The sequence below is a fragment of the Chanodichthys erythropterus genome, chromosome 21, assembly GCF_024489055.1.
Source record: "Chanodichthys erythropterus isolate Z2021 chromosome 21, ASM2448905v1, whole genome shotgun sequence".
In the NCBI taxonomy this organism is placed as follows: domain Eukaryota; kingdom Metazoa; phylum Chordata; class Actinopteri; order Cypriniformes; family Xenocyprididae; genus Chanodichthys; species Chanodichthys erythropterus.
In genome coordinates this window covers 16,313,336-16,335,838 of record NC_090241.1, presented here as the reverse complement: position 1 = coordinate 16,335,838, position 22,503 = coordinate 16,313,336, and the positions used below count along the sequence as shown (strand labels likewise).

Genomic DNA, 22,503 nt, shown 5'->3' with positions numbered 1-22,503 from the left:
ATGGCTACAAGATCAAAGAATCTGCATTATTTTTTAAATGCTGGTGTTTGCATGAAGGATTATAAAAATACATTTTTAAAACATATTAGAAAATTATATATATATATATATATATATATATATATATATATATATATATATATATATATATATATATATATATATATATATATATATATATATATACCGGGTATACTGCAACAAAACACCATCTAAATGCCTCCTCAAAATCTGAAACAGATTTTTTAATATTTGAAGTGACAGAATATATATATATATATATATATATATATATATATATATATATATATATATATATATATATATATATATATATATATATATATATATATATATATATATATTCTGTCACTTCAAATATTAAAAAATCTGTTTCAGATTTTGAGGAGGCATTTAGATGGTGTTTTGTTGCAGTATACCCGGTCTTGCAGCCTCTGACGGGGCCCTAAGGGCCAAATATAACCTGCTGATTTAGGGCCTGTGGTGGGGTCGAAACCAAACTCCATTCCAGACATGGTTTGATTAACTACCTCTCAACACTGACCTGACAAACAAGCACTGCCTCATCACCTTTAGAGTTTTATTACTCACCCTTTTCATCCATCAGGCACTGACCGATTACCGACACTTCAATTTGCAATCATTCGAAATGAAAATAACTTCTGTTTCTATTAAATTTATATATATACACAATATATATATAATACATTTCTGTTTGTTCCTCACACAAGTCTTTAATACTGCTCCAAAAGATCACAATTATGATACTTTTATGATGTTTTGTATTGGATGCTTGGAAGTAGCATTCATTGTATTTGCAAGGAAAAGAGTGTCCGGTGCATTTTTCAATATTTCTCCTGGAATGAAATGATGGTGAGTAAATGATGACAGATTTTTTTTATTTATTATTTTTATTATTTTGGGGTGAAACATTATTTTAAACTCTGAGAGGTCATCCTGAATATTTCATATAGTATGAAACAGTTTTGCTCAAATATTCTATAGATTTAATTTTAAAAATGTGACCAATAAAATAATGATGAAATAAAATCAAAATGCAGAACCATTTATATTCATGAATAATTCAGTAAAAAAAAAAATGCCTGAAAAAAAAAAAAAAATAAATAACATTGAAAATAACGTTTAAGATATGTACACTCACATATATTCTTAGTTTACTTTTATTACTTATTTTTATTTTGGGGTGAACCATTACTTCAAACTCTTAGAGGTCATCCTGGATCTTTCATATAGTTTCTTTCACAGTTGGTCCTTTAGATTATACTGATCTAAACCGGATTCTCAGGCTAATACTATTACACACTTGAGAACATATTCTCAAGACTACATCAGAACAGTTAGTGTCAAATTATTCACTTAACAAATTAGTCAGTTAAGCAATCAGACACTGAAAACTTAATTTGGAAATGATGTTATCTCAGATCCAGTCAAAACACAACTACAAAGACTTTGCTTTGATGCAGTTACTCAGTGTGTAAGATAAGGAAAAGTTCAACTGAACTACATATGAAAGCTTTATTAATGTATTTATTATTATTTGTAACTGAAACATTGCATTATTTTATTCCTCTCTCTCTCTTGAGTGCAACATTCAGGCCTAGAAGGTCATGTCCATCCAAACCATTTCTTATAACTTAGATTTATGTTTATAGCGGAAAACTGTGTAGAAATGCCTTATAACTTTTATGACACATTTATGTACTGTACATTATTGAGTATGACACAGGTTAAAGGAGACCTCAACCGCATGGTAAAAATCAAAATGTCCCAAATGAGACACTTGATGCAGACATGTGGCCTTGTGACTTTCTCTTGTGTGCATCTATCCACCAGATCACAGGCAAATGTCACATTTTCATAATGGTTCAAGTGGTGCTGAATAGCGCCCTCTATGTAGCCACAAGGTGCTCTTGATACTCTTTTTGCAAAACTCCATTACCAAATTGTGGACTAGTAATGTACTGTACATTACTGAGCATGACTCAGGGCAACAGAGACTTCATCTGCATGGTAAAAATGGACATGTCCCAACAAGATCACAGGCTGTCACATTTTTAACCATAGGAAGACAAGGTGCTCAATAGCACCCCCTATGTAGCTTCAATAGCCGTGTTTCCACTGTCGGGCCTAAAGCGGGCGTGCTAGTGCGTGCCAGGGCCAGTCGCGTTTCCACTGTCACTTCCAGGGCTTGATCGTGCCTCGTCGGGGTTTCCTCGGGGCCAACGGCCCGGGTTTTTCGGCCCGCCGAATACCTTAGTCCAAAGCGGTCCAGCTCGGGTTTGAGGGAGTGGTTATTTTGTGTGGAGACTGGATGATTACATGTAGGTTACCAGCTAACATCAGCATTAAAGACTTTTAAAATCATTTTAGCTCAAAACTCACTTTCAGACAGCAGCAAGTGTTCGAAATAACTTCTGTTTGTGATCCGATGTGGATTCTGATCACTAAGACTATGCCTGCTATTACCATAGTAAACATGGTAAATACGACGGCTTGAAGAAATCAGACAAGTATATGTAGGCTATCACAATCATGTAATTATTTTATCTGTCAGCACGTCTCGTCTCTCAGCAGACTGATATCCATATTTAGCTCCGCATATTTCATAAAATAAAATAACTCCATGTTTTTGGGATTGTTTCTCTGTCACTGAAGAGAGTGCTAAAGTTCCTCAGGTTGTATTGTTGGTGGAAAATTTGTTGAAATTATTATTCTTTGTAAATGTGATGTAAACAGACGCGACTGAATAAGTAGGCTACATGTGTCCTCTTTCTTTTGTGAAATAACAGTAAATAAATACCACTTTATTTCTGTGACTCATGTTTAATCTTGACACAAATTAATTCATTATGATTAATTTGTTTGGTAAAACATCGATGCTTGGGTTTTTAAATTAAGTAAACAACAAAATGCAAACAACGCCTGCTTTTATCATGTTCACTTTACGATCTTGCTAGTTTCCAGTAATTTCTTTCTGATTATTTTTCTGATAAAACTTCCATTTGTTTGCGAAATGATGGGTTTGTGTGACGTTGTTCCAGAGAGGAGTGTTACGGCCGGGTTTTAGTGAAGTGCTACGGAGTTTCTGGCCCGATGGTGGAAATGCAGCGTGATTTTGGGCTCGGTGCTACAAGTCCGGAGCTATTAGCCTAGTCTGGCCCGCTGAAAGCCCTGGCTCGCACTGGCCCGACAGTGGAAAAGCGGCTAATGTGCCCCTGATACACCTTTCTGGCAAAACTTAGGACTGAGGATGTCATTTGGGACAAGATCAGTGTGTGCCTAGTCCAACAATTCCAAATGGGATAAAAGAGCAGTAAACCTTGCCATTTCAAGATGTCCGTTTTAGAGAAAGCAGATGTGTTCATGGATGTAACTGTGATGTGTTTATGTGCTGCCCTAAATGACAGGCTGTAATGAGTTACATCTCGAGTGAGCTCTGACCGAGGTTTGGAGCAGCGTAATAAGCATCTCCCCTGCAGATTTGTAGGAGCACGCTGGAGTAAATGAGAGTGTTTAGCAACAAGTGCAATAAAAGTGCAGCAATAATCATAACAGTGGGGCCTTTGGAGAGTAGAGAATGGAAGATATTACAGAGTGCTTATCACAAAGGGTCTGGCAGAAACAGAGCAAACTCAGACGCACAAGCAAAAGACCCTCGCTTTTCGTTCCACTATTTTTTTCCCCACTCACTTGCCTTCCTAATGTCTGTACTCAGTGGAAAATTTTCAATGAGCATCTAATAGGCCTATCTACCCAAACCTCCTGCTTGGCTCAGTCTGAGCAGACATTCACAAACAAATCCGACCTGCATGGAAAGATTTTGAGCGGGGAGGAAAAAACTAAACTGATAAATGGATCAATTTGCTGAATTTCTCTCCTTCCAATGAAAGTTATTGCACCAACATTGTGATGCTTCAAAAATGCTTCAGAAATCCATTTCATTTGAGTGGTTTAACCCATGCTTTCTGAAGAGACATGATCACTTTATATTATGAACAGTTTTAATTTAGGCTTTTATTCAAGTATAAACACTGTTAAACATACATATCTAAAGCAAATATGGCAATCGGAAGCTCAAACATGCTTGCCTGATGTGCAAACCAATGAGGTTCATTCTTGCGTATCAAGCACAGCAAGCTGTGTTTCAAAGATATATAGAAGTTTATAGACATTTTTGGGTTAAATACGCATTTCAGCAAGAAAGAGAAAAAGAAACAGGAGGAAAGTTTTGTCTGAATAAAGGAATGCAAAGAGTTATAAGGAGAGGGGCGCAAGCACACTCTCCTGGTTGTAAAAATCGTGGAATTTCAGAATCAGACAGAAACAATTCCAAAAAAGTGAGTCATTAAGAGGAGGCAAAAACACAGTCGTGCTGCCGTTCCAAAACTGCTCCAAGGTGAGAAGCAAATTATCTTGGCTAGGCAAAAGCTAAAAACCCAGCTCTCCAGGGTGAGCTCACATACTCCGCATCACACATTGGCAATGCTGGGAATTGGGAGCGTTGATTAGTCCCACATCGCACAGGTTCTGTGAAACTCCATCTGTGATGCTGTAATGCATCTGTAATGCATGCACAAACTGAACAATACAAAAGGGTTTACAAAGGATTTCTACAGAAATTCAATATCATATACAGTATGTTCATAGAGAAATTTAGTCTCACGTAGCCTGACCATCAGACTGATGGCAGAAGGTCTGGACTCTATCGCAGCTTTCACTGGACAAGGACTGCCCAAGAAGATATTTGACTGACATGGAGAGCAACCAATCACAGTTCGTTTTGTTCCGCGCCATGTTTATGGGCGTGCAATGTAAAGTTGATGTCCCTACAATAACAGACTGTGTGCATATAATAAATTATTAATTTAAGAACGTTGTGCAAGTTTACTGCAACAATGGAGCCACAAACTTCACCTACTTTTAAAAATCCAGCATTTAGTTGATCCTGGTAAGCGCTCATTGTCACAGCTGTAAACATAACAGTGTTCTTCTACAAGGGGGTTTGGCGTCACAGCATTTGTTTCCAGGCAGACCATTAAAAAACATGACATACATCTCCCGGACATCCTGTAAATTTCAACCAACCAGATGACAACTTCAAAAACCCTGAAGTGTTTCCAGTTAAGTGTGCCATATGCATCAGATGTTTAGCCAACGGTCCGTGGGCGTGATGTCTGAGGCTGAGACTAAGAGAAATTAGTTCATCCTTCTATTTTGCATGTACAGAAGGCATACAGATAATTTCACCACACAAATAATATCTCTTTCCACTGACAAGGTGTCACTGGTTGTTCTTAAACCCGCTGGTCCTCAACCAGCTACTACTAACGTTAGTTGTTCATCATAACTAACATTAGGATGCTAGTCCATCTGCCTCCATTTTTTGGTGCAATGACCAAAATCTCAAAATCCAACCAACAACCAATGGATAGAACCAAGTCCATATTTCTTTTCCGAAAATCTGTTATGCTTAAGGCTTGCTAATGCTAATGTTATGCTTAAATAAGGAAGAAAAGATCTGTTGCAACTTCCATTTAATTGCAACTTTAAAATATGTTCTCAAAACCAGCATTAAGACTTATAAACAAAAGCATTGATGTACTATATTTGATTGTAGACTGGCAGAGTGTGTAGTAACATACTAATTTAAGTCATCATTTAGCCCTTTTCCACCAGCATGAACCAGGTGCTAGTTCAGAGGTAGTGCCGGTTCGGAGTTGGTTTGACTGACGAGCCTTCTAAGAACCAGTTTGCCTTTCCGTGGGCTAGAGAGCCACCACAGAGCCAGGTCTTAAGTCACTGTATACATCTCATCTTTCCCAGGAACTCTAATGCGGCAGCGCTAACCACAACAACACTAACCCAATGTCACGGCAATTTGTACGTATTTTACGAGGTGGCTAATTCGTACAAATTTGTACAAACTCACTTGTATGATTTCATATGTTTTTTGCTAAAACGTACGTATTTTACAAGTTGCCAAATTTGTATGAATTTGTACGAATGACCTACCCCTAACCCTGCCCCTAAACCTACAAATCAAACAAGTGAGTTGGTACGAATTTGTACGAATTAGCCACCTCGTAAATTACATAAGACAAATTACAAATTACATTGGTCGTGAGATAGTGTTGAGCACACCAGGCTTGTTTGCAATTCATCTACCAATGGGCGTATGACATCAAAGTACCGCGAGAGAGATACAAAAGTATAGTGAGTTGTACGCTCTCCAAACGAGGTACTTTGATGTCATAGTGTCACACGCCAATCGGTCTGCGCAGCGCACATTCATCTCGAACAAGCCTCCCATTAACAATGGCAAACATTGCATTACTATTGATGCTCAAGGCTTTGCGAACATACATCGGCGTCCAAACACGCCGAATCCAACATGTTCGTGCAGCTGGCCATAATTTGTCTATACAGAGATTACAGTCAAACTGCTATTTGCTCAATTAGCTGCTATATAAAAAATGGTGGCCATAAGTTTCTGCTCATCTTGTTGGTCAGGGTTATCCTCGCACCCAGCCCCTGACGCAAACAGTTCTTACTTTTAGACCAGCAATGTTTTGTAAGACCACTTTTCCTGGTTCATAACTGGTGCTTTGGGTGTCGAAAGACAAAGAACTGATTTGAAACTAGGCTCTAGCTCTGAACCAGCACTAAAACTACCTTGGTGGAAAAGGGGTGACAGTCAAGTCAGCAGAAATATGAGAAGATTCCAACAAGATTCTCGGATCTCCCAGTTGAGTACTGCTATGGCACCAGCAACAGCACTATTACAGTGGAAAACACATTACAGCCCTCTTCAATCTCAGTGTCACCACTGGAACTACCACAGAATTAAAAACAGAGTTGTTAAACTGACCAAAGCCAGGCCTCAGAAGAAAGAACTGGTTGAGATGATCATTTTAAAAGAGATAAAAAGTAAGGTATGGCCAGTGTGAAGCCCAGAGTGGGAATCTGGACCTGATTTCACAGGTCACTGTGCTAACCGCTGTCTGATAGTTTTGCAAGGGGCCCGTCCGGCCAGATTGAGTTACAAAGAAACTACAGGCTCTGATAGGAGACAGCTGCACCTCCCCTTACAAACCTAGCCCAGAGGCTAGCGTCACTGCAGGGGGTGATGGGAAACTGATCACACCATGTCATTTAACACACCAGCAACCTACCATTCAAATCAACAAATCGACCTCAGTGAGAACAAACAGTGTCAGCAAGACACTGCAGTTCCTGTGCGGAGACCATGCTGTTCTTGTCTATCTGTCTGTGAAACCTTCATAATTCCTGCATTCTTGTGTAAAGCACTAATTAATCAAATCTGTCAGCTCTCGGTGTACTGTAAATCTCTCTCTTTTTCTGCTGACAGCAATTCCCTGCTTAAAGGGAAGGGTGTTGACTCTATTGATAGAGTTTGTTATGTGACTGATAGTCCTCCCAAAATTTCATTTCACTAAACATCCTCCAATTAGATGCCAAATAATGGAAGATATGCAAAACATTAAGCCTTGTTGAAAATAACAGTCACAGTGTTCACTTGGGCCATGTGAAGTTTTGGGGGTTAGGAGACATTTGTGAGAAATGGCAGGACTTTTAGGGAAGATGACAGACAAATGATATGGAATAATTCAGAGAGAAATGGGGAAACTGAGAAAAAGTTGGAGATCAGATAACTATTCCCTTTTAGGGATGTCAAATGTACTGGTACTTTGCTACAAATTTGAGAATAAAATACAAATAAATACTAATAATGCAGTCTTTCTACAGTCTGGGTAATATAAAGTTAGGCACAGATTTTTCTCTTTATTTAATTACTAACTTTAACCATTACTTGAATAAGAGAGGATTTACTTTGAATATGTGAATTAGAGCTATTTAACTACTTAAATAATGTTACCATATTTGTTTTTTGCTGTAGTATCAAAATTGCTCTTGAGAATTTACACTGCCATTGACTGTAATCATGATTTTATTTCTTGTAATAGAAACTTTGGTAACACTTTATTTTAGGGTCCTTTAACTAGTTGCTTATTGGCATGCATATTACTAGAATATTGGCTGTTTATTAGTAATTATTAAGCACATATTAATGCCTTATTCTGCATGACCTTATTCTACATTCTTAATCCTACTCAATACCTAAACTTAACAACTAACTTACTATTAATAAGCAGTAAATTGGGAGTTTATTGAAGGAAAAGTCGTAGTTAATAGTGAATACATCTCCCCTATACTAAAGTGTTACAAAAACTTTTAACTTTTACAACTGCAATATATTTTAAACAGTATCTCAGATGTGGAAACAGTTTTTATATTTAACTGCACACATTCAGAAAGGCTGTTTTAACTAAATGCAAAAATAAGAATGTTAGATCTCAAAAACAACTCTTTTAGTTATTTATAATGTTTGTTTTCTGGAAGTAATGCAATGTTTGCACATTCTCTGTGACTGTGTCAGAGCAACACACTTAACTGCGCTTAGCAAAGCAGAGATTTGTGCTGTCAAGAGATTTTCTTGTAAATTTGATAAAATTATTGCCACGTGTCTGTACATGATCTTCGCTATGACTCTGTTTGAAACAATGTCGAGCCAAGTGAGCGTTTGGCACTGTTCTAAACTCAAATCTTTGTGTGTGTTGTTTGACTGTGCATCTTGGTTCTTTCTGCATGGCTGAAGAAGAATAAATGAGGTAAAGATTGAGGGTCAGATCAATCTGTTGAGCTCTGTTATCACCACTGCTCAGTGATCTGTGACCTCTCAACCTGAAGTCACTTTAGTGTACTGTGATGTCTTTCTGCCGGTATCTAAATGTGCAAACACACAGATATATCTACCTCATCAGCCCTCTGTGCAGATACATCAGAGCATGTGGGTAACCGATAGCCATCACTCTTTGTGTTTGTGTGTACTTGTATGAATTTGGGGGCAAGTTTGGATGATAAATCTGATAGCCCTAAGCCTCTATGTGTGTTATGTGCACAAACACAAACTTGGATTCATTAAAGGAGAGAACAGACACAGGTTCCACTTTTTGATGAACATGCAATGTTTTGTCTGCACCAAACAGTTGCCAAAGATATTCATTTTATAGATTTGCTGTAAAAAATATGATTTTGTCATTTTTTTAAATCTTAAAATTACATTTATGCATTTTACATAAACGGCTTAAATATTTAAAGGATGTTTGTGCTCATTTTCCTAATGTATCAAAGGATGAACAAGTATTTTTTGTCTACTTTTCCTTTTAAATTGACAAAAAAATACTTAGTCCATGACTATAACTTTACAGATGTTAAGATTTGTTTTTAGAGAATATATTTTCAACAGAATATGTATATAGTGAGTGTATTTTGAGTGTACCATCTTGCTACAATGATTTTCACACCTGTTTAAAAGTCGGCATGAAATCAAAATTCACCCTATTTACTTTGTCAGTGCACATTATGGTAAACAATTCATCCTTGCAAGTTGATTCACAAAAAACATAAATAAATAAATAAATAAAAACTGTCTGTAATCTTTGATCAGAATCTGAAAATGAATGGCCTTCCTTCCCAGCAGGATATAACAAGCCACACTGTCTATAGGAAAATACGTCACAATACTGAAGTAAAGTTGTTTGCAACTTCCAGTTCACAGTGACTTTTAATATAAACGTTAAAAAGATTAGAAAAATATACAAAATGCACTTAATTAGGATACAATCTATGAGTCCACAAGTAAATAAAATAGATCTTCATTTAATGGTGTTTAGCTATTTTTACTGTAAAACCTATATCTGTAAAATATTAACAGAAAGACACCTTAAAAAAAAATCATTAAGAAGCCTTTTTTTTTTTTTTTTTTTTTGCTGCAGTGCACTAAACTCAGCACTATTTAGTGCAAACATTTAGTGCTACAACCAAATGTTGCGCTATTACTGCAGAATACAGTGATAATATGATAAAACAATCAAAAAACAAAAAATACATTTTGTGTAATTGATCAACTTAATGTTAAAATGATGGAGAATAGCATTAGATTAAATGGCAATCGTGATTGATTCTCAGGCTGGATGTGGCAATGTCGCTCCTGTCCACTTCAACTCGTCAAAAACTCATGTTTGGGTTTGCGAGGCTCCAGTCTCTCTATCTAAGAATTCCACCTGATAAAACAATCATCCGCTCTGCCTCACACTGAGCCGCGGCCAAGAGCTGGTGTTTGATGTTTAACTTTCGCTAAATTGATTAGACAAAGATGGCCTGTGAGTTAGATTAAATGGCTTGACTTTGTTTATTTTCAGCCATGCTGTGGAATCACACTCTCAGAGAGGGATAAGAGACACAGGCTATCCGCTGTTTGCTCTCATGTTGCTAAGAGAAAATTATGCTTGTTTGTCAAAAGATAGAACGTGGTTATTTTTGTGACACAGACAGTTTGACAAGGGAAATGCCACACCCTGTAAACGTCTGATAACTCTGCGCTGTACCGGAAGCAAAAGAATAAAAGTATGCCAAAACTGGTTTGCATAGAGTAGTAGACCACAACTAATACCACACGATTTCACCTGTTATCATGTTAATATAACTTCAGATAACATGAGTCCTGACCCCAAACATCTTTATCTAAATGTTTGTATTACTGCTATATATTCAACATCTAAACAATTATTTTCTCTTCTTCATGATTGATTGATTGATTGATCTTTTCTTTTTTTTTTTTTGCTATCACTGAGTTGTCTCATCATCTGCCATCCTTCTTTTGGAATCAGCCAATGAAAACCCCATCCTCTTGTCAAACAGTTTAAGACTGAAACAACAACAACAACAACAACAGGCTTATCAACTTAAAAGGGGAGTAAAAATGTTCGTCATATTTTGTTGTTGTTGTTGTTGTTGACCTTAAACCATAGACTAGGATCAACACAAATTGCCACAAATTCATTTGTGGCTTATAGAAATGAGCCAAAAACTTGCACAGATTGCATGACATGCCTTCATGAATACATAAACTATTCAAACATTTGGGGTCAACAGTTTTTTTTTTTTTTTTTTGTTGTTGTTGTTGTTTTTTAATACTTCATACTATTATACTTTAATTAATACTTTAATATTAAGAGACATTTTAACAAAAGAGACTATAAAGACTTTTACAAAAAAAGATTCTATTTCTTCTTTTGAACTTCCTATTCATCAATCTTGAAAACAATCATGGTTTTCACAAAAAAATATTAAGTAGCACAGCTATTAATATCAACATTGATGATGATAAGAAATGTTTCTTGAAGACAAAATCATATTAAAAATGGGTAACACTCTAGTTTACGGTCCAATTCTCACTGTTAACTAGTTGCTTATTAGCCTGCATATTACTAGGATAATGGCTGTTTATTAGTACTTATAAAGCACATATTAATGCCTTGTTCTGGATAACCATATTCTATATTCCTTAATCCTACCACTATTAATAAGTGGTAATTAGGAGTATATTGAGGCAAAAGTCATCGTTAATAGTGAGGATTGGACTTAAAGGTGCCCTAGAACCCTTTTTCACAAAATGTAATATAAATTTAAGGTGTCCCCTGAATGCATCTGAAGTTTCAGCTCAAAATATCCCATAGATTTTGTATTATTAATTTTTTTAATTTTGGGGCATAATTAAAAATGCGCAGATTATGTGCGTATCCCCTTTAAATGCGCGTGCTCCCCGCCCCCAAGCTCACAACTCTATAATACATTGCATAAACAAAGTTCACACAGCTAATATAACACTCAAAATGTATCTTTACAAAGTGTTCGTCATGCACTATATCAGATCACGTAAGTATAGTATTTATTTGGATGTTTACATTTGATTCTGAATGAGTTTGATAGTAGCCTATGCTCGGGCTAACAGGGCTAAAGCTAACATTACACAGTGTTGGAGAGATTTATAAAGAATGAAGTTGTGTTTATGAATTATACAGACTGAAAATGTTTAAAAATTAAAATAACGATCATGTCACACTAAAGAGTGGCGTAATGGCTAAAATTTCAGCAATGACTATCACATAAATTACATTTAAAATACACTGAAAAAGAAAATGTTTATTTTAAATTGTAATAATATTTCACAATATTACTGTTTTTACTGAATTTTTGATCAACTGAATGCAGTCTTGGTGAGCATAAAAGACTTCTTTCAACAACATAAAAAAAATCTTACCAATTTTAAACTTTTGAATGGTAGTGTAAGGGTTAAACCTGCAACTCTGCAAAACCAGTTGAGAAGCACTGTTCCAATCTCCTCCAGCTGGTATATTTATTCACATTCTGAGTAGTGCATCTAATCTAGTGTAAATGTGCCATAGAGTAATTCTTCTCTTATCAGACTAGTTTTCCTCTCCAGAATATACACTCTTGTCCCCACTATACTTACTGCCCTTATCACATCTACTGCCGCAGAATGAACGCTTTGTTTTGCCTCTCTTTGAGAAGCTCTATCCATCCACACGCACACACATAGGCAGAGAGAAAGGTTCTGGCACTTTGATCCTTGGGTCACTGTGGAGACTGATGAGATCATTAGAGTTTTGTGCATTGAGATGAAGGAGTGAGTTAACCTGGAACTAAAGGATTACCGCCCAAGCGGCCTGTGTCAAAACACAGCCATTCTCTGCCGCTTACCGCAAGGGTATCAGACTACCACCTTCCAGCCAGGCCTTTGTGGAGGTGGCAGTGATGGAGGGTGCAGATTGCAGGCCTGAAAGGGCCTCTCTGACTGGGCTGGTTTACTCTCTGTAGCAGGGATTTCAATGCAAGTGTGTTTGAAGTCGAGAAAATCCGTCTCCCTGAACTCTTTAGATAAGGACACTGAGATCCATGGAAATATCTCTTATTTCTCAGCTCTCACAGCGAGGCCTGATGTACAGGGCTGTAGGGATGGCCATAGACACCGCTCTTTATCAAAAGCACAGAAGGAAGACTCCTTAATGAGTCAGGATCTTACTGCTCTGCCAAAAGAACATTCCACAGCATCATCTAACGTCATTCTAACCTATATTCCCAGAAAAGCCAATGTGTCATAACAAATGCATTGCGATTAAAACCCCAAGACCATGCCCGTTATACCTAAGGCCGTCTATATGCTAGTTAACTCCTAAAAGCTGACAAAATATTTTAGCCAGCACAAATATTTTAAATGGTCAACGCTGGAAAAATAAATAAATTAAAAAAATACATATACAGTCAAACCAAAATGTATGTTCATACACCTAGACCATTTCATTAATACAATTTATTCACTATAGTTTAAATAGTTTTAATAATTTTACTTGTAGTCCACTGTATGAAGAATCTTTGGGTATAATATGTCACAGGTTACTTTATTTTGCTATCCTCACTTACATAAATGAACTATAGAGTCCTGTACACTATAAAATATATAAAAAATATCTGAATAATTTTTGGCTTGACTGTACACACACACATACATATATATATATTTATATATATATATATATATATATATATATATATATATATATATATATATATATATATATATATTGTCATGATCACTAGTGAGAGTGCCCTAGTCAGCCACTAGAGGGCACTCCATTCCGGACTCTTGTTTTCACCCCTTGGACTACATTACCCATACTCACTCCTGGACTCATTATCCCACTCATTGCACACAGCTGTTTTGTGTTTATTCATTAGTGTCTGTCTATTTATACCTGGTTTGTCTCTGCCCTTGTTATGGTGTCTTCACGAACGTTCCTGGTTTCTCTGTTTTGGTTTTCGTTGTGTTTTTCTTGTTTTGTGTACGGACTGTTATCATGGATTTTGACCCTTGCCTGTTTCTGGATTTACGCTTTGGATTACCCCAATAAATACCTGCAATTGGACCTACCCTGTTTGTCTTCGTGTGTGCCGTGACAGAAGACACCATCACTTTAGGATCCAGCAGGATGGGGATTTGGATCACTCCTCCAGCCACGGTGAGGGAGCGGATGGCTCTTGTTCGGGCGGTGCTGGCTCTGCGACAGGAGGGGAGAGAGATAGGGTGTTTTGCCCAGTTTTTCTGGACATTTTCAAGAGGGCTGCGGTATAATGATGAGGCGTTAAAAGGGGTTTTTAATGTATGCCTTGATGACCCTCTGCCCCAGTGTGAGTTGGAGGGGCTCCAGACCCTGGATTTTTGGGGTTTTACCCATTATCTCTCCCGCAGAAACCGTGGGCCAACTCATGCTCAGCCAGAGGCCGCTCTTGCCCGTGAGCCCGCCCCAGAGCCTGCTCTAGCCCGTGAGTTCGCTCCAGAGTCTACAGAGGAGGTGGGCACAGGTTCAGTGCTGCACTCACGTAAGAGGAGGAAGAGGAGGAGGAAGGCTTCCGTCATCCCTCAAGGCCTGGAAGCCTTCCCGGAGTCCGCTCCAGCCAGTGAGTCCACTACAGAGCCCGTTCCAGTCAGTGAGTCCACTCCAGAGTCCGCTCCAGTCAGTGAGTCCACTCCAGAGTCCGCTCCGTTCAGTGAGTCCACTCCAGAGCCCACTCCAGTCATTGAGTCCGTTCCAGTCATTGAGTCCGTTCCAGTCATTGAGTCCGTTCCAGTCATTGAGTCCGTTCCAGTCATTGAGTCCGTTCCAGTCATTGAGTCCGTTCCAGTCAGTGAGTCCGTTCCAGTCAGTGAGTCCACTCCAGAATCCGCTCCAGTCAGTGAGTGATATTGACACTGGAGCCGGCCAATACTGAGCCGTGTCTGGATGTAAACACGGAAGCGTGGAACTGCGTTCACTGCATACGAGTCTGACAGGGTAGAGAAGAAATTGTTGAATAAAGTAGTTATTTTTGTTTTGTTTTTGCACACAAAAGGTATTCCCGTCGCTTCATAACATTAAGGATGAACCACTGTAGTCATGTTGACTATTTTCACAATGTCTTTACTACCTTTCTGAACCTTGAATGATGGAAATTACTTTGCTTTCTAGTTTCTATCGGATTTCATCAAAAATAAATTAATTTGTGTTCAGAAGATCTAAGAAGGTCTTACGGGTTTGGAACGACACGAGGGTGAGTAATTAATGACAGAAATTTGACTTTTGGGTGAACTAACCCTTTAAGTACAAGTACTGTTACAGTGAGATAATACTACAAATTAACACATTTTAAAAAAATAGCCTAAACAAATACAATATTATCAACATACATATGCAGTAAACTGTACTGTTTCCACTGTACTGTGACACACACAGCAGCAGTTATATTAGGCTGCTGTTACTTCAGGACCTAATGCACGGATATAGGTTAAGTGTTTTCTTTCTCGTAACCAACTATGTTTACATGAATACTCGCCAAGACAGGCATTTTGACATACTTTTGTCAAACCTTCAGTCCATAAATCACTCTGAGCTCCTTCAGTGTGCAGTTATGATCATCAGTCATTGAGTCCGTTCCAGTCATTGAGTCCGTTCCAGTCATTGAGTCCGTTCCAGTCATTGAGTCCGTTCCAGTCAGTGAGTCCGTTCCAGTCAGTGAGTCCACTCCAGAATCCGCTCCAGTCAGTGAGTCCACTCCAGAGCCCGCTCCAGTCAGTGAATCCACTCCAGAGCCCGCTTCAGTCAGTGAGTCCGCTCCAGCCAGTGAGTCCGCTCCAGCCAGTGAGCCCGCTCCAGCCAGTGAGCCCGCTCCAGCCAGTGAGCCCGCTCCAGCCAGTGAGCCCGCTCCAGCCAGTGAGCCCGCTCCAGCCAGTGAGTCCACTTTGGGTGAGCCACCGCCACACCCTCATAAGCGGAGGAGAAGGAGGAAAAGGGCTTCCTCCGTCCTACAAGGCCTGGAGACCACTTTGGTGGTTGTTCGTGGGTTACCGAAGCGCCTTGCCCTGCCGGCGCCACCGAAGCGCCTTGCCCTGCCGGCGCCACCGAAGCGCCTTGCCCTGCCGGCGCCACCGAAGCGCCTTGCCCTGCCGGCGCCACCGAAGCGCCTTGCCCTGCCGGCGCCACCGAAGCGCCTTGCCCTGCCGGCGCCACCGAAGCGCCTTGCCCTGCCGGCGCCACCGAAGCGCCTTGCCCTGCCGGCGCCACCGAAGCGCCTTGCCCTGCCGCCTGAGCAGCCCGAGCCTGCTGCCATCACCGAGCTGTCCGCTCTTCCTGATACGACCACGGAGGTCGTCCCCGAGCTGCCCGCTCTCCCTGACACGGCCACAGAGCAACCTTGGTCTGCCCTGCCGCCATCGCCCAGATCTTCTGTACTGCCGCTGTCATCCAAGCCTTCTGCCCTGCTGCCGCCGCCCAGGCCGCCAGCCCCGCCGCCGCCGCCCAGGCCGCCAGCCCTGCCGCCAGCCCTGCCGCCGCCGCCGCCCAGGTCGCCAGCCCTGCCGCCACCGCCGCCCAGGCCGCCAGCCCTGCCGCCACCGCCGCCGCCCAGGATATCTGCCCTGCCGCCGTCGTCTAGGCTTCCTGCCCTGCTGCCACTGTCTCGGCCGTTGGAACCGCTGGAACCCGCCTGGTCAGTTCCTCCAGCGCCGCCCTGGCAACCAGCCAGGACTCCAGACCCCAGGGAACCCGCCTGGTCAGTTCCTCCAGTGCCGCCCTGGCATTCAGCCAGGACCCCGACCCTCTTAGAGCCCCCGTGGTCTGTTCCACCGGCTCCCCCCTGGTCTTTGGTTGGGGGCTCTGGTCCTGGCCCACCATCCCTCCCCCTGATCCTCCTCCTGTCCACCTCCCTCCTGAGTTTTTGTGTTTTTTGTTTTTGTTGTCTGGTGGAGCGTCTGGTAGCCGCTCCTTTGAGGAGGGGTAATGTCATGATCACTAGTGAGAGTGCCCTAGTCAGCCACTAGAGGGCACTCCATTCCGGACTCTTGTTTTCACCCCTTGGACTACATTACCCATACTCACTCCTGGACTCATTATCCCACTCATTGCACACAGCTGTTTTGTGTTTATTCATTAGTGTCTGTCTATTTATACCTGGTTTGTCTCTGCCCTTGTTATGGTGTCTTCACGAACGTTCCTGGTTTCTCTGTTTTGGTTTTCGTTGTGTTTTTCTTGTTTTGTGTACGGACTGTTATCATGGATTTTGACCCTTGCCTGTTTCTGGATTTACGCTTTGGATTACCCCAATAAATACCTGCAATTGGACCTACCCTGTTTGTCTTCGTGTGTGCCGTGACATATATATATATATATATATAAATATATATACTTTGCTGCAATAACATTAATATTTTTTTACTTTATATTTCATAACATAATTTGAAATAATTTGACAATTTATTAATTAATAAATAATTTTAAAATAAAAATAAATAAATCCACTATTCTGAACTATAAAAAATATATATATCTGTAAAAAAAGAAAGAAAGAAAAAAAAGACACCAATTAGGAAAAAAGCTGCCAAATATTGGTAGAAGACTGCTACATTTTGCTGAATTGACATAAACTGAAGGCTATTTGCTGGTTAAAAAAAGTTATTTGATAGAGAAAGGGAATGGAATCCAGGGAATGTCGCAGACAGGATTCGAACATGAATTTCCCACATGAGCACCATCACTCAATATGTCCACTGCGCCACAGCCCTGACAAATTTTTCATGGGAAAATAATCTTGCATTACTCATAAAAAAATTTTTAAAAAAATCACTGAAACGAAATAAAGTACTGTTATATTTTCAGTGAGAGTGATGAAGAAGTGAAAGCAGTATGCACAGTCACTGCTAGGTGTTCAGTTTCACTTAATTAGCCAGTGCTGCGGTTCAGTCTGGACCAGTGCCACGGCCATTACAGAGCAAAACGCAGCTGTGCACTTCTCTCTGTTATTGAGAGGATAACACAGCCTGGGCCGTCTACTGTAACACTGTACAACACACTGGCACTGGGAAAAGAGAGAGGGACAGGAAACCGTTCCTTATGATTTGTGCAGTAAAATGGAAATGTGTGTATGTGTGAGGGGAGCAGAAGGAGGGAGGCTGTGCTTGGGAAAGATTTTACACAAGGATGTTAGTTTAATGTGAATAAGAGGGCAGCACTGACACCTTGCAGCTGCTGTCTGTGTGACTGTTAGTGTATTTCTGTGCAATACACAATAAACAATTATTCATATCATACTTTTTCAACATTTTATTTTTTCCGCTGAGGTCTACTTTTAATTTTAATCAAGGTTTTTGTACCAAAACAGATATAATTTAATTGTGCGTGAATATTTTTCAAAGAAAACAAGAAGGGAATTAACAATTAGAAAATAAACACCCTGTTTGCATGTGAAATAGGCAGCACTAACATGCAGGCTGTAAGTGTTCTGTCTCGACAAATATCGTTTGAGCTTCTTCATCCTTTAACAGTACTATAATTTTGTCCATTAAGTTTTTGTCCATTTGTTCCTCTGTTTAACACCATGTGTAAACAATTAACTGCAGTTCAGCGCTTCCATGTTTATGTCTGAACACCGGCTTAGTATTGGCCGAGGCTTTTCGTGTGAGCACAACAACGCACGCGTGTGATGCTGACACTGGAGCCGGCCAATACTGAGCCGGTGTCTGGATGTAAACACGGAAGCGTGGAACTGCGTTCACTGCATACGAGTCTGACAGGGTAGAGAAGAAATTGTTGAATATAGTAGTTATTTTTGTTTTGTTTTTGCACACAAAAGGTATTCCCGTCGCTTCATAACATTAAGGATGAACTACTGTAGTCATGTTGACTATTTTCACGATGTCTTTACTACCTTTCTGAACCTTGAATGATGGAAATTACTTTGCTTTCTAGTTTCTATGGGATTTCATCAAAAATAACTTAATTTGTGTTCAGAAGATCTAAGAAGGTCTTACGGGTTTGGAACGACACGAGGGTGAGTAATTAATGACAGAAATTTCACTTTTGGGTGAACTAACCCTTTAAGTACAAGTGCTGTTACAGTGAGATAATACTACAAATTAACACATTTAAAAAAATAGCCTAAACAAATACAATATTATCAACATACATATGCAGTAAACTGTACTGTTTCCACTGTACTGTGACACACACAGCAGCAGTTATATTAGGCTGCTGTTACTTCAGGACCTAATGCACGGATATAGGTTAAGTGTTTTCTTTCTCGTAACCAACTATGTTTACATGAATACTCGCCAAGACAGGCATTTTGACATACTTTTGTCAAACCTTCAGTCCATAAATCACTCTGAGCTCCTTCAGTGTGCAGTTATGATCAGCTGTCCAGAATATGCTGCAGTGGGCGCTTTTTTCAAAATTTTTGGCTACCGGAATGCCGGTCAAAGGTTTGAATATTAATTCAAACTGCAGGCGTACTCAGTAATGGATTGACATTTTACAAGTAGTGAAGTAGATTACTTAGACTTAGAAATATTAGAAAATTACAGACTTACAATTAAATATACTCCTAAAAGTACAAGTACCCAAAAAAACTACTTAATTACAGTAACACAAGTAGTTGTAATTTGTCCACCCCAAAATTACTATTGATACTTAATTATTAATAATGGCTATTATCAGTGTGGAAAACTGCTTATTTTTGACTAAGCAGCTCGATACTTAATATTTCTGTGGAAACTGTTAGACACATTTTCAGGATTTTGAATAGAAAGTTAAAAAAAAAAATTTATTTGCAATAGAAATCTTTTGTAACAATTTAATGCGTCAATTGAATGCGTCCTCGCTGAATTAAAGTATTACTTACCCAAAACGTTTGAATGATATAGTGTAAAACGGTTTCTGCTTAAAAATGTTATTGAGCAAGACTTCAAGCTTTAGTCGCAACAGTACTTGGATAAAGTGCAAATTCCCAAAAATAATACTTAAGCACAGCAATGAAGTACAATTACTATGCACTTGAGTTTTGACTATGACCCCAAAACACTTCCATAAAATTCAGACTCAGTGTTTTCACCTCAATCTGACAGAGTTAAGCCTGTGAGGGGACGTGGAGGATTTGGAGCATTTGGAGACTAACCTTGCCGTAATTGCTGACTGACCGGCTGCATTCATGCTGACTCTGTAAACAAGCATCCAAGACCCAGTCCAAAACAAACAGGAGAGTGGCCACTTCAAACAAAATGAGATGAATTTACGAACTCTATGACCTGACTTACATTCCAAGAGGAATGACAAACAGCTTGCAAATTTCACACAATATGAAGGGCAAGTGATGCTGTTATTTCTAACAGGAGGATGTGAGAAAGACAGGGTGCGTATTTGCTCAGTCTCTGAACTCAGAGGCACAAATATAAATTAACACAGGATCCATGATTATAACAGAACCGTAGGTCATGGCTTATCATTATTTAAAATATTTTGATACATTTAGTATAGTTATTTATTGTAGTATATATAGTATGGTTAATTATTTTTAAACTGATGTTTAAATCAATGGCAATTTGATTCACATCTCCATACAGGCCATTGTGATGGATATTCAGAATTAAAGGGTTAGTTCACCCAAAAATGAAAATTATATCATTAATTACTCACCCTCATGTCATTACGAACCCATAAGACCTTTGTTCATCTTCGGAACACAAATTAAGATATTTTTGATCAAATCTGATGGCTCAGTAAGGCCTCCATTGCCAGCAAGTTAATTTCCTTTGTCAATGCCTAGAAATGTATTAAAAAAATATATAAAAAACAGTTCATGTGACTACAGTGGTTCAACCTTAATATTATAAAGCGACGAGAATACTTTTTATGCGCCAAAAAAAACGAAATAATGACTTTATTCAACAATATCTATTGATGGGTGATTTCAAAACACTGCTTCATGAAGCTCCGAAGCTTTACGAATCTTTTGTTTCAAATCAGTGGTTCGGAGTACCAAAATCACGTGATTTCAGTAAACGAGGCTTCGTTACGAAATAAGTGTTCCGAAATTTCAATTGTTCACGTGACTTTGGCAGTCGAACCACTGATTCGGCCATCACTAGATATTGTTGAATAACAAAAATAACAAAAAATAGCAATGTTGGTGCGCAAAAAGTATTCTCAGCGCTTTATAATATCAAGGTTGAACCACTGTACTCACATGAACTGTTTTAAATATGTTTTTAGTACCTTTCTGGGCATCTGAAAGTGTTAATAATCTTGCTGGCAATGGAGGCCTCACTGAGCCATCGGATTTTATCAAAAATATCTTAATTTGTGTTCCGAAGATGAATGAAGGTCTTACAGGTGTGGAACGACATGAGGGTGAGTAATTAATGACTGAAAATGAAAGAATTTTCTGAAAGACTGAAAGAATTTTTATTTTTGAGTGAACTAACCTTTAAGCAAGTAACTGATGATAAATGAATGTGTCAGACTTATTATATCAGACTGTATCAGTTGATAACCTCTGCAAATCAGAGCAAATTTTAATGGTCCATAGTGTATTACAGACAAGTCCTGCTAGTTGGCAGAACTGGGATGGCCAGTAATACTATCGCCCCTCTAGGTTTTCAACATTGTGTTTAGGAGCAGTAAATCAGGGCTTCGCTGAATTGTTTATGTCTTGGGATCTGATCCATCTGTCGTTGAAGGCCGGTGGCGCCTGGGCACATGAAACACAACCCTACCACAGTCTCCATGCTGGATTAGAACTGAAGGACAGTGTGTGTATGTGTGTATGTGTTTATCTGTGAAAAGAAAGAGAGAAGGAGGTTTTGGTTGTGCATTTAGATTTTAGATTTAAGTGTGGGTGTGTGAATCCAGAAGGCCACATCTGTGCTAATGCCCCAGGTAGGTGGTTGGTAATGTCAAGGCTCATTGTGATTCAGCCAGATGTCCTTGGGTGCTTATCTTTCTCCATTTAAGTGAAAAAAGAAGCAGGGCCAAACTTTCTCTCTAACAGCCATGACCCCACTAACTGGCCTCAGCCCCTTCCAAACCTCCTCTTTGCCGCCAAGGAGACAGGCAGATTTATCTGTCCTCCAACTATGCAGCCAGGGACCACACAGGTGAACAAGGCCTAAGAGACACTGAGCTAGGTGTCAGGACAGAGTCAAGTTTCGTCAATACATAAAATCTCTTAAATATATAACTGGTGAGGAAAGTTTTGGCATGCCGGGTAACCCAGCACTCCTTCATTAGCACAGTGAAGCAAGCCAACGAATACTGTACACGTTAAGCACACGGCCCCGCAGAGAAATGGTGAACATCTGGAAGTGGTCCAAAACAAATAGTCCAGAGGGGTTCATATGTAAACCATAAGAAATGCGGCACTTTCTGCTGCATAAACGTGTCAAGGACAAATAGACTTGCATGACATTAGAACACTTCTAAAGTCCGCAATCCCAAAGGAAGGAAGCCAATGCCCGGGCTCAGCATTCTGTATGATTAGCAAGACAATGCTTTTTTTTTTTTCTTGCAGAGGACCACAATGGACAAAAACATGAACTTCAACCACAGTGAGAAACAGATATTAAATAAATGAGAGTCTTCTGAGAATCTGACCATTAGAATGACCCTACAGTTCCCCTTTGGGACATTATTGTTTACTGGTTTCTGAGCCACACAA

General features: G+C 39.4%; 1 protein-coding gene across 4 annotated transcripts in view; it reads right to left on the bottom strand.

Annotated features, from left to right (window-relative positions):
- The window catches only part of tgfbr3 (transforming growth factor, beta receptor III), a 142,834-nt gene that overhangs the window by 73,366 nt on the left and 46,965 nt on the right, over positions 1-22,503 (bottom strand). Inside the window, exon 1 of one of the 4 annotated variants that reach the window (XM_067373061.1) lies at positions 13,916-14,448. The exons of the other annotated variants lie outside the window; for them this stretch is intronic. Within the exon in view, the coding sequence (XP_067229162.1) occupies positions 13,916-13,954 (39 nt within the window). The 5' untranslated portion in view covers positions 13,955-14,448. Of the gene's footprint in view, positions 1-13,915; positions 14,449-22,503 lie in introns of those variants that run through there. 4 annotated transcript variants of the gene reach the window in all.